This window comes from Phaethon lepturus, unplaced genomic scaffold, assembly GCF_000687285.1.
Source record: "Phaethon lepturus isolate BGI_N335 unplaced genomic scaffold, ASM68728v1 scaffold7213, whole genome shotgun sequence".
NCBI classification, from domain to species: Eukaryota; Metazoa; Chordata; class Aves; order Phaethontiformes; family Phaethontidae; genus Phaethon; species Phaethon lepturus.
Window position 1 is genome coordinate 1 of NW_010528284.1, and position 12,648 is coordinate 12,648.

Genomic DNA, 12,648 nt, shown 5'->3' on the forward strand with positions numbered 1-12,648 from the left:
AGCCGCTGGTGGCCATGCGATGCTGAGCTCTCCCTCTCCCCGCAGCACTGAAGGAGCAGCTGGATACCAGGCTCTTCGGGCAGCACCTGGCCAAGGACGTGGTGCTGAAGGCGGTGATGGGCTTCAGCAACAACCCCAGCCCCAAGAAGCCGCTGACACTCTCGCTCCACGGCTGGGCCGGCACCGGCAAGAACTTCCTTGCCCAAATCCTGGCAGAGAATGTCCATCGCACCGGCCTGCGCAGCAAGTTTGTCCATCTCTTCCTGGCCACCCTGCACTTCCCCCACCACGACCAAGTCAAATTCTACAAGGTGAGGGAGGACACAAGGAAATCCAAGTTACCCGGAGTCCCTAAACCCCCTGGTGCGGGGGTTTGGCTGTTAGTGCTGCACGGGTCCCCCAGGTACCTGATGACTGGAGGTGTACAGCTGGGTGTTTCCGAAATTGGGGCTTAGGAGAGATGGAGGGGGAGATATGTGCAGAAAGTGAAAGGCACCAAAATGCCAGGAAATCGAAAGTGAGAGCAATTTCTTAGTGCCGTCCTCTCACTGATGCCATCTGCTGATTTCTGCGGTGCTTGCTGTTAGGAAAGAATCCTGTCATGAAAACTGCGTGTACTGGTTGGCCCCTGCGGTGACGTGTTTTGCGTTTGTGGCTAAAACAGTGTTGATAACGCAGTGGTGTTTTGGCTGTTATTGAACGGTGCTCGCACAGCCCCGAAGCTTGCTTTTTCTCCCCATGCATAGTGAGCCGGCTGGGGTGGGCAAGAGATTGTGAGGGGACACAGCCAGGACAGCAGACCCCAGTTGGTTGCAGTACCATATGCTGTCACGCTCCGCAATAAAAACTGGGCTAGAAGAAGGAAAAAGGGGAGGGTGTTGGCTTCCAAGGTGGTTATTGCTCTAACACTGGCTGGGCGTTAGTCTGTATGTGTCAGGGGGATGAGTGATTCCCTTTGCTTGTTTTCTTTTTTTTCTTTTTCCATCACCTATCAAAATGTCTTTATCTCAATCTGTGAGTTTTCCTGCCTTTATTCTTCCTCCTCTCTCACCTTGCTGGGCTGCTTGGCTGCTGGCTGGGACAACCCACCACGCACTGTGCAATGAGAAAGTGTGGCCCACATGAGAGATTTTTCAGGTGGATTCATTCATTGACATAATTTCTGATCTTCATGTTTTAATGTTTGAAAGTGCACAAAACTGATGTTCTGATAGATGCGGTTTTTATATGAAAGAGGAAACATGGGTTTTTTTTCTTAAACAAAAATAAGGTTTCTTCAAGATTTTCCATCTCAGACTGGTTTTTGTACCTTATCCACACACTAAGCAGAAAGAATGAGAAAGTCTTTCCTCTGTGATCAGGAAAAGAATTCGCATTTAAATTCAGTGTCACCTGTTAAAGGGATCAGTCACAGAGTTTATGGTCCCCTCTTCAGGAAAAGGTATAACCAGTGAGTATGGGATGCTGACATTTGAAAGGGTGTCCCTAGAGGCTGTCACATACAACCATTTTGCAGTACATCCCCAACAGACTTAGTTTTTCAGTGTTTTTTCAACCTATTGCTCCAGGAACAACTGCAGAACTGGATTCGGGGCAATGTCAGTGCCTGTCCCCACTCTGTCTTCATTTTTGATGAGATGGACAAAATGCACCAGGGTCTCATTGATGCCATCAAGCCATTCCTAGACTATTACGAGCAGGTTGATGGAGTGTCCTACAGAAGAGCCATCTTCATCTTCCTCAGGTCTGTAGCACAGATTTCAGTCATTTTGGGATAGTGAGATAAATCTGTTTACGATGATAATAATGTTCCTATGGGACCTCACTGAAAGAACAGCAACAAAACTGCTCTGGGGCAGAGACCCTCTCTGTGAAGACAGAGGGGAGCACTATGAGCTCTCGCTTGGCCTGTGGCTGCAGTGGAGCAGCTCTGATGCCGTGCAGCAGGTGACTGCAGCATGGTAAGCTCACGAACTTGGCCCAGAGCTCAGACTGTATGAGAGTTCACATTCTGGGGAAATTCTCTGGGATGGGTGCGGCGTGTACTGGGTCTGGCTGGAATGGAGTTAACTGTCTTCACAGCAGCCAGTTTGGTGCTTCTTTTGGATTTGTGGCTAAAACAGTGTTGATAACACAGCAGTGTTTTGGCTGTGGCTGGATGATGCTTGCACAGCCTCAAGGCCTTTTCTTTTTCCCATGCTGCCCCCAGCGAGCAGGCTGGGGTGGGCAAGAGATTGGCAAGGGACACAGCTGGGACACCACACCTGAACTGGCCAGGAGAATATTCAATACCATGTAATGTCATACTCAGCAGTAAAAACTGGGGTAGAGAAAGAAGGGGGGTTTCAGCTTCCAAGGTAATGGTTGTTTGGAGACTGTCTGGGCATTGGTCTGCCCATGGGGGTGGTGAGTGATTTCCTCAGCCTTCCTTGGGGTTTTTTCCTCCTCTTTTCATGATCTATTAATCTAATCTGACTTTATCTTGACCCGTAAGTCTCACTTTTGTTCTTCCTATTTTCTCCTTTCATCCTGCTAGGGCGGGGAGGGGAGTAAGCAAGTGGCTGTGTAGGTGCTTGGCTGCTGGCCAGGATCAACCCATCATACACTGATGGCAATTTGTAGGAACTGGAGATTTTCCCTAAACCTTACAGATTTCTGTTTTAGTGATTTTTTTGACATCAAGAGATTAGTAATACATGTAACTGGCTACAAAAAAATTCTGGTTCAGTTGTGGCTGTATTCACCACTATACATTTTTCTTTTATGAATAGCAATGCAGGTGGTGACTTAATTAATAAAGCAGCTTTTGACTTCTGGACAAGTGGAAAGCGCAGGGAAGAGATTCAGCTGAAAGACCTGGAGCCCTTGCTATCTGTAGGAGCCTTCAATAACAAGAATAGTAAGTCACTTTCCCCAGAAAATGGGAAATTTCTTTTACTTCATAACACAGGGTTCATCTCTTGACCCTGCCCTGCTTTTCCCTTTCCCCCAACTCCTCCAGGTGGACTGTGGCACAGCAGCCTCATTGACAGGAACCTCATTGACTACTTTATCCCCTTCCTGCCCCTGGAGCACAAGCATGTGAAGATGTGCATCAGGGCTGAAATGATAGCCCGTGGCTATGCTGTCGATGAGAAGATTGTTCAAGCAGTGGTTGACGAGATTACGTTCTTCCCAAAAGAGCAGAAAATCTACTCTGATAAAGGCTGCAAGACTGTACAGGCCAGGCTGGATATTCACGAAGATCTTGCCATGAGAGATACGAAAGCCAAGGACTGATTACCCTTCAGGTCTCCAAAGCACTTTCAGAGCTTTTGGAAATCTTGCACTTAAGCTTTTTTACTGTTGCAGGGAGTTCGGTGAAAATACCAGAGAGCTGTGTGGGCTTTTTAACTTGTTGTTTTTTTTTTTAATTTAACATCCCATTGTTCTTCTCTGAGCTGGCTGGTATCCAAATGTCGTCCCCTTTATTTTTTTTTAACCTATAGAGAATTTCTGAGCATGACACATAGAGCATGGATACAGCCTCTCCTGCTTTATTCTTCCAAGTGCTGGGATTATTAAGTATTTAATTCCTCTTTCGACAAAAACTAGACTAGAGCAAAGGAGAACAGAAGAATTCTTCCAGGCAGTCATATTGCCTTCCTTGTACACAGTCCCGTTGATGGGCTAGTGAAATGAAAGGATATGTGGTGTGTTCAGGACTATGATAGTGTCTGCAAGGGTGAATACCCTTGGATGGTATGGTGGAAGGCTTCCTGTCCTTCACAGCAGACTGATGCCATTGTGGCTTCTACAGATGAGCATTAGCTTTTCAGGGACAGAAGGGCATGGTTATAGTTTATGTCTGAGCTGTGGCATCGTATCACCTCTCCTGCTACAGTGATATGGAAAGTCTTGATAAGCTCAGGGAAATCTGTTACCAAACAGTAGAGAAAGGGGTGGGGGGAGTAACTGCTTGCCCCTGTGCTGCTTTGGGGAAATTGTAAAAGAAACTTTATATTCTTCTAACTAAGGAGGCTAAATGACTTTGTGTGGTAACTCCAGGTCTTTCTAAGCAGAGGGGCACATCTGAGGGATCTGACTGTTAGAAGATACTAGGCCAGTCTCCTTAAATCAGAAAAATCTCTCCGGAGGATTTGACTGTTACAGCTTGTCAGCTTAGTCTGTGTGCGGGCTCCTGGGCCCGAAGTCTGCAAGATCTTTAGTAGTCCCTCCCAGCTGCACCCAATAGCCTAGGAGTGGGTAATGCTACTCTCACCTTGCTTGGAAGACACTTCCATGACAGAAGTTATTTTTAATAGTGTATTTTTATACTGAAGTAACAGCAATACAAAGCTCTTCTAGAGAGCCACAGAGAAATGGGAGCAATCAACAATCCCATACCTCACTAGATAATTATGTTTTATAGTAGCCTTTAACATTAAAGAATGTCCGTGTGGAAGGGTGAGGAAGCTGGGAAAGAGGATTTAACCTTCACCTACTTGGTAAGGCTCGGGTTTCAAACTGTTGCAAGCTTTAACTCTCATCATCCATCATTTGTGGCTCAAATACTGTAGTGCAAGACAGAAGTGCCTGTGACTTGGTTGATTGCAGTGTGTTTTTTACACTGGTATGAGGGATTGGGCTATTTTTGTGCTGCAGCATCTACTCCCTCACTTCTACTTAAACTTGCTTTAAGATGTGATGCAAAAGTTACAGGTCTCAACATTATTATATTTATACAAATTACAACAAATTACAACTTAGCATTTACGTTAAGCTCCAAATTAAAAGTGTCAACTGCCTTTTACAACCCCACATGGAATTTGTCAGATGTTGGCAAGCTGCTCATGGTGATGCAATCTCCAGAGCCAAATGCTAGCTAGCCATTAACTTTGTGTGCTGCTTTTGGCTGGGATAGAGTTAATTTTCTTCACAGAAGGTAGTATGGGGCTATGTTTTGGATTTGTGCTGAAAACAGTGTTGGTAACACAGGGATGTTTTCGTTGTTGCTGAGCAGTGCTTACACAGAGTCAAGGCCTTTTCTGCTCCTCACCCCACCTCACCAGCAAGGAGGCTGGGGGGGCAGAAGAAGTTGGGAGGGGACACATCAGGGACAGCTGACCCCACTGACCAAAGGGATATTCCATAGCATATGACATCATGCTCAGCAATAAAAGCTGGGGGAAGAAGGAGGAAAGGGAGGATGTTTGGAGTTACGGCATCTGTCTTCCCAAGTCACCGTTACGTGTAATGGAGCCCTGCTTTCCTGGAGATGGCTGAATGCCTGCCTGCCCATGGGAAGTGGAGAATGAATTCCATGTTTTGCTTCGCTTGTGTGTGTGGCTTTTGCTTTACCTATTGAGCTGCCTTTATCTCAAGCCACAAGTTTTCTCACTTTTACTCTTTCAATTCTCTCCCCCATCCCGCTGTGAGGGGAGTGAGCAAGCAACTGTGTGGTGCTTAGCTGCCGGCTAAGATTAAACCACGACACCTTGGCACACTGGACTGTTGCTTTTCATGTATATTGTTTTGCCTATTAACTGACTTAATCATTGGTGTAAATGCTGCATCCAGTTTCAGTTTACTTCAAATGCAAAACTCTTGTGTAATTTTAAAACACTAATTACTACTACTGTACTGCAGTTGGAATAAATCTTAAGTCACTTTTCTCTCTTGGTTTAATAATTTTCAGCTATAGGAAAAGTACTGTTTTACGCAGTTTTCAGCTAGCTGCTCTGCAGCTTTCTGTTAAGCTTCCTTTATTCTTAAAAATTTGTTTATAATAGTAGATCAGCAGATTAAGTAGCCTGCTGATATTAAAGGATGTTGACTCATCCAACAGTACAATAAGGAATACAGCAGCTAAATACAGCTCAGTAGAAAAAAACACCTATGAAAAAGCCTTAAAGTCTCGGTCTGCTCCACTTCAGTTATTAACAGGTATCTCCTACCATACTGCCAGGCACTCCAGGACAAATAAGCCTCAGGTAGCTTGTTTAACTAGTCCTCCTCTCTGCGCTGTGTCTGGAAAGCTGTCATTCAAGGCGGCTCTTCACCTCTCCTCTAGCTGGCAAAGGCATGATCGGACTACAGGCTTTCAACATATCTCTGTGGGCCAGAGCATCTGCAGCCTCTCCAGCACTGAAAAAAACCCAGTGTGTAAATAATGGCTTAATTCAAGTGAGGTACAGCTGTTGGCAACAACTCGCACCTCACTGAACAGTCAGTTGTTCACGCTGTTGTGAACCATGTGTTGCACTGTAATGATGCACAAGGAAACTCATTACGGAGCATATATGGTAGCATAAGCTGTCTTGTTCATCAGGACTTTGCACTATGCCTGCACTGCTCTGCACACACGCCAGCTTGGCTGTTCGGCCCAGGGTGTATCTCTAGGGCCAGGCTGCCTCTTTCTAACAAAAGCAGCTCTTAACACATCGCTGAATTTTAACCATAGCCTCTAATTTTATGAGCACAGCATGAGATCTTGGAACATTCCCTGCAGAAGGCTGAATTAAAGCAGCAGTTGATTGTATTGGACTTTGGTAAGAGCAAACAAAATTCAGCCTCAGCAAACTGCTCAGCTACTCTCACCTGGCCAATGGACTGTTTCTCTGGGCAATCAGACCTTTCCCCCCATTTGGCATTTTCCTTTAAGTTGTCTGATACCGTTTCAAGTGGCCTATTAAAAAGAAAAATGGCCACAGTTACCCAGTCACAGCAAGAAAGATAGAGAGCTCAGTTTTGAAACCCTGCATTCAAAAGGGAAGGAATAATGACAGGATCAGCAGGATCAAATAATCTGGCAGTGATTTCAGGCACACACATTTCTTTCACCCAGATGCAGGAGATGGCCCTAGCCAGGTCTGCTGTTCTCAAGAACAGAAGAGAGATTAAACAGAGGCAGTCTCCACCCTTTGAACATCATTTCTACATCCTCTCAAGGAAGCTTCCATCTACTCTAAGCCACCTAGGACTATGATATAATGAAATACTTGCTACCGATGTATGTCAAATGCTAGTATTGATGCTGCAATGGCACACAAAGCAGAACTAACAGTGTATTTAATGCTGGAAGAGCTACAGGACTGCTTGGCTGAACTATTTCTTTTGATGAGAAAGTATCATACAGCAGTAAAAGTTTATCATTTTCACGTCTGCTTTTTTTCCATTAGCTAGTCATTTGCTATCATCAGGAAGTCAAAGCAGCAGATAAATACCCAAGTTCAAAACACTAATTTGCTGACAAATACTAGGACTGATAATTTGGATATTATACAACTTCAGAGTAGAAATGGACAGCTGAAGTCTTACAGGCCCTTTTTTTCCCCTTGTGGAGAAAACTTCAAGGTGCTGCTGCTGCTGCTGCAAACATGGGTGGCTTCAATCAGAGCCTGCAGGGTGTTCAGTCAGTGGTACCACAGTGGGAGGAGGAGATGAGAAGCAGGGTTTTAACGAGTCTTCTAGAAGACAAGTTCATCCTTATGTTACTGTTGAGCACATACACATCTAGAAAGTCTGCCTCTACAAAAACCGTGCAAGTGTAATTAGTACCGATGGTCTAGAAGTGCAGTTTCCACTCCAAGCTTCATTTGTTTCCCTTTCACCAGGTTGCAGAGTCACATCTCCTCCTCGTATCCATTCCCTTTGAACTCAAGAAGGGAGGGACCTGTATTCAAGCACAGCTGAACACTTCAGCCAGAAATGTAGTATGCTCTTCCTCAACAAGTCCTAAGTTTGTGCACAATTAACATCAAATCACTCAATGCAAAAAACACCAGAAGGTAGTTAAGAAATAAATTTCCAATGACAAAAATTTATTTTGAATAGAAACTGGAGTGAAAAAAAGCCTCTGCAGTGCTCACATTCAGAAACAAGTCTGACACTCTTCGCAGTAACTTCAGTCGACACATTTCTCTTTTTTTTTTTCCCAAATGCCTTTGGATCTGTCTTCATCCCTGCCTCAAAGGCATACAGTATTGTGAGAAAATGAAAAAGGGAAAACCCTGCAAGCTGGCCCCTGAATTCTACATGTAGATGAAGAGGAGAAACCTCTTTTCCGTTTCCTTCGTGTAAAATTTAACTTGTACATGTTTCCCCTTAACATGTTAATGCTTTCTGTGAAGCTGACTCACCAGTCAGAAAGCACACTTTTCTACTTCCTGAGAACATCAGTCCTGGGAGAGTATTCTGTGGGCAACTTCATGCATTAAAAAAATAACCAAAAATAGGAACCAGCTACACTGATGTGGCAGTCAAGGATTTTAACTCACTTCCTGGTAGTATTAAGTCCGCCCTCGGAACACTATTCACACCAAAGAGTTTCATATTCTTGGTTTGACATGCAGGAAGCCAATTTATACCACTGTTTTGAGAAATACAGTGGTACTGCACGATGTTGGATAGAAGACTCCAGATTTTTTTCTTAATTACAGAATTCCCCCTTTATGCTTACTGGAAACAAGCTGTTCAAGGAGAAAAGACACATATCCTACTTTTAATGCAGTTGTAGGACTATTCCCACACAAACCCAATGAAGGGTTTCACTGCTACAGGAACTTTGATTAAAATTCTCGATATTGTCTAAAGATCATCCACATCAAACCAAATTCCAACTAAAATTAGGTCATAGTCTCAGTCCTTCTATACATGCCAACAATCTGCCAAATGGTTCTGACGATCGACACCACAATCCGAGAGGAGTCTTCGGCACTGTCAGACACGAACCCCTGTATGCACAACGCAGTTCGTTCTTACCTTGACAACACAAGGCTGAAGTACGTGGGAGCCGTGACTAGTGACAGAATAAAAATGCACAGGCACTGTCGCTTACTTACACACCAGTTAAAAAATAACGTTCCTTTCTTTAAAAAGTGCTTAAAAATGAAATGTCCTGGGTTCTCCACTTTGTGATTAAGTTAAATTTGCTTCTTTGCAGGTTGTAGCAATAAAGCATTAGAAGTCATAGTAATAATCCAGCTTTGCATCCACAGTTTTACATCCTTTATCTGAATAAATTCTCTCCTCTCTGGGGAAGTAGGTCATTTCATCGGCTATTCTCGTTAAAATGTCTTCATCCACAACATAACCACGTGATTCAATCTCAACCCTGACACACATTTTCACATGTTTGTATTCCAGAGGCAGGAATGGAACAAAGTAGTCAATGAGATTTCTATCAATCAAGGTGCTGTGCCAAAATCCACCTACAAAGAGAAAGACAAGGGTTTTAACTCCTCTAGTTAAACACTGCTATGGGTTGAATGGGAGCAAGATGTGTGTTGTAGTGCTCTGCTACAAACCAGTAAGCATTCATCTGTGGTTTTAGGGCCCTATAATGGACAAGTCAGTCCAAATACAAGCCAGTTGTCGTGGTACTTTGTGCATAAAGTCTTGGACAGACACAAATGTGGTCTGCTGGAGCTGAACGAATGAATTCCAACTGAATGGAGCTGATCAAATGATTCTATAATTCTAAACTGAATGCATTTCAGCCTTGCTGCCCAGGTGCTAGTCTCATACCTTCACCTCTCCCACCTACAGAGGAGCAGATTTTCTATCTCTTATCATCTCTCTCAGACCAGCCTGTCTTGCTCCTTTTTTCACATGCTGTATCTAATCTTTTTTAAAAATGCAGTAGGTTCACTTCTAATACTAATTTTAGAGCATAATTATGTTAAAAGCCCTTTTCACCAGAAGTCCTGTGTAGGAAGCACTAGCAAGCACTGCAGGGCTGGCAGGTCAGTTTGTTCCCCATAAATAGCTCTAAAGAACTGTCCGAAGGCTTTTAACAGACTGAGCAAGACAGGCTAAGTGGCTTGGGGGCCAAGGAAGCGGCTTCCCATAATAAAACATTTTATTGGTTAAGGATTTTTCAGCTAATACAATATCTAGCCTTATTGTCTAGATTTATGTTTGCTTTCTCTTCAGCCCATTAGCGTGTCAATAAATACAATGTCAACACAGCGTAGACTTCCCCCAATGTATACAATCCAATGGACAGCAAGCATGCTGGTAGCCAGGGTGCACACAGAGCTCCCTAACTTTCATTTCATCTCAAGACCCAACTGTAGGCCCCAAAACTGCATCGTGACTCCTTGCTAGATGAAAACTGGAGGCCACACCAAGTACAAGCCATAGCTGTAAAAGCGCATTAAATGCAGCCCAGCCCTTTTGCAGAACTTTAACCACCTCAAACGCAATCAGTTTTACTCACTATTTTTGTTATTGAAGACTGACACAGACAGTGCATTTTGCATATCTGTGAGTTGTATATCTTCCCTTGCCCTCCCGTTTCTCCAGAAATCTAGTGCCACTTCTGTTATCTTTTCAGCTCCTGCATTGCTAAGTAAAGAGAAAACAAAGATTGTAACCGGAGGTAGTTTTAAGAGACATCAAGGGTACAGAACAGCAAACCTGAGAAGTCACTTCTTACCTGAGGAATATGAAGATGGCTTTTCGGTAAGACACCCCATCCAGAAGCTCATAGTAGTCCAGGAATGGCTTGATGGAGTCAATGAGTCCTGCATGCATTTTATCCATTTCATCAAATATGAAGAGCGATCTGGGACAGATGCTCACATTTCCCCGAATCCACGACTGCAGTTGGTCCTGAGTGGCACAAAATAGAAGATGCTGAAAGGGTTCATGTTGAATAGACGGAAAATAGCACTTCTGCTTATTGACGTTTGTCCTGAGTCATTCCAATTGTGACATTTTAACCCCTCTGGCTTCTTGACTAAGACATGGTTAAAAGCTGTAAATAAAACTAACAGAATCTCACGCTGGTTCTGAAAAAAACTTAAGACACCAAGAGACAGGATGGGACAAGCAAGAAATCTCCTTGTGAGAAAGATATTCCTGTAAACATATCAAAAATGAAAGTGCACAGAAGGACAAAGGATGGGTACCACCAAGGAACAGCAACACAAAGCAAAGCCTGCCAAATAAGATTACTTTTGGCAGCACTTTGGTCTAAATATCCTTAGGTGTCAAAGCTATGAACAATATTAAATTTGCTACATGAACAGCACCAGTGAGAAGTTGCAGCTGCAGTCATTGGCAGAAGTAGAAACAAAATTCAATTCTCAGCCCTGTGTTTGAATAATTCAGAAATTAAAAGAAGGCAATTACAAGCCCTTCTTAAAACACAATATTGTTCAGAAGGGCTAATGGTTTATTGTATTTAAAGATTCTCTCACTTAAGCGTTACATTTAAGATCAATAATGAAGTAATCAGAAAAAAAAAAGGATTGATCTGCTGGCAGATGAATGAGAAGTAACCACTCTGACCATTTTCAATGAATCATTCATTTCTTGATATTCAGTTTACTCAGCCCCTGAACTGCAGAAGCAGCACAGGAAAGTAGCACTAGATTTATCGTCGATAAATAGTGATAGTTCCTCCTACTGCCTTGGGCAGCAAGTTTCCCACGTGTAATCACCTTGAAACAAAAGCAGAAAAGGATCCATTTTATTTTAAAGCAGCTCAGCTGCAAGAAGGGGAAAAGTAAGCTGTAAGAGAGGAAACAGATATTTCCTCCATTTAGAAATCAGGTTTGTAGACCATCACATTCCCATTTTTAACATATACAAACAGAATATAAACATGTAGTACTACAAAAGCCAGTGGTACTCATTCAAACTCTGCTGTTAACAAAATCAGTTAGAATAAAAAAACCACGGGAAACATGCATGTGAACTACTGCTCCAACATGATATCCACCTGCCTACAGAGCTGTGCTGACACCAAACTGGCAGAACAATTTCAAATACATTTATCTGTACCTTTCTGACAACAGAGTATTTTCTGATTTTATGTTGCAGCTGGGAAATGGATGCACAGAAAAACTAAATAACCTGCTCAGTGTGCAAGTAAAAATGAAAAGAACACTCATGCCTCAGAGAGCAAGCTTCAGCTTGCCATGGTACCCGACAGGCTCAGAGGTCACCGGGTGGTTCCCCAGGGTCATGAACGATTAGTTTTTCCGCAGTGCCCACCAGCATATCACCTAACCAAAAAAACTTGTCCTTGAGTCAGCTACATCTCTAAGCAAAGTGTAGAACAAAAAATAACCGTATTGTTCTTCCCTAGAGAAAAACTCAAAACACATGCAAGTATCTTGACATTTGCAGGAAAACCAGTCCTGATGGATGTTAGGATTTACCCAGTTCTATATCTTATACATAAGATTCCAAAACTGGCACAGGCTACATTTTACTGGATAAAGTAACATAGTTTTCCACAACTGATCATGCCATAACATTTACGAAGCAATACAGCAGTCACTGCAGGAGAGCTGTGCCCCACCACCACGCATTCCACAAGCGCACTCTTACCTTGTAGAGATTGATGCTGTGAGCGTGAGGAAAGTGTAAAGTCGCCACAAACTGATGGACATATTTACTCTGCAGACCTCTTTTATAAATGCTTTCGGCAATTATCTTACTGACAAAGTTTTTGCCTGTTCCAGTCCACCCGTGCAAGGAGAGGGCAAGAGGCTTTTTGGCGTTGGTGTTGTTCAAGAAGCCCTTCACGGCCTTTACAACCACCTTGTTCACCAGGTGCTGCCCGAACAGCTTCCTGTCCAAATCCTCCTGCAGAGCTGGACGGAGAGACCACCCTGTCAACAGCGAGCGGGAGACGGGGGCCCGCCGGCTTCT

At 43.6% G+C, this 12,648-nt stretch overlaps 2 protein-coding genes across 2 annotated transcripts; one reads left to right on the plus strand and one right to left on the minus strand.

Annotated features, from left to right (window-relative positions):
- Positions 1-45: 45 nt before the first annotated feature.
- On the plus strand, positions 46-3,279 carry TOR1B (torsin family 1, member B (torsin B); the record flags this gene model as incomplete). Its single annotated transcript, XM_010283623.1, has 4 exons — positions 46-311; positions 1,569-1,744; positions 2,772-2,899; positions 3,002-3,279. Coding segments are annotated over 4 exons (848 nt in total), but the record flags the coding sequence as incomplete, so codon positions are not given.
- A 5,403-nt stretch (positions 3,280-8,682) lies between these two features.
- On the minus strand, positions 8,683-12,633 carry TOR1A (torsin family 1, member A (torsin A); the record flags this gene model as incomplete). Its single annotated transcript, XM_010283624.1, has 4 exons — positions 8,683-9,191; positions 10,202-10,329; positions 10,421-10,596; positions 12,325-12,633. Coding segments are annotated over 4 exons (864 nt in total), but the record flags the coding sequence as incomplete, so codon positions are not given.
- Positions 12,634-12,648: the final 15 nt, after the last annotated feature.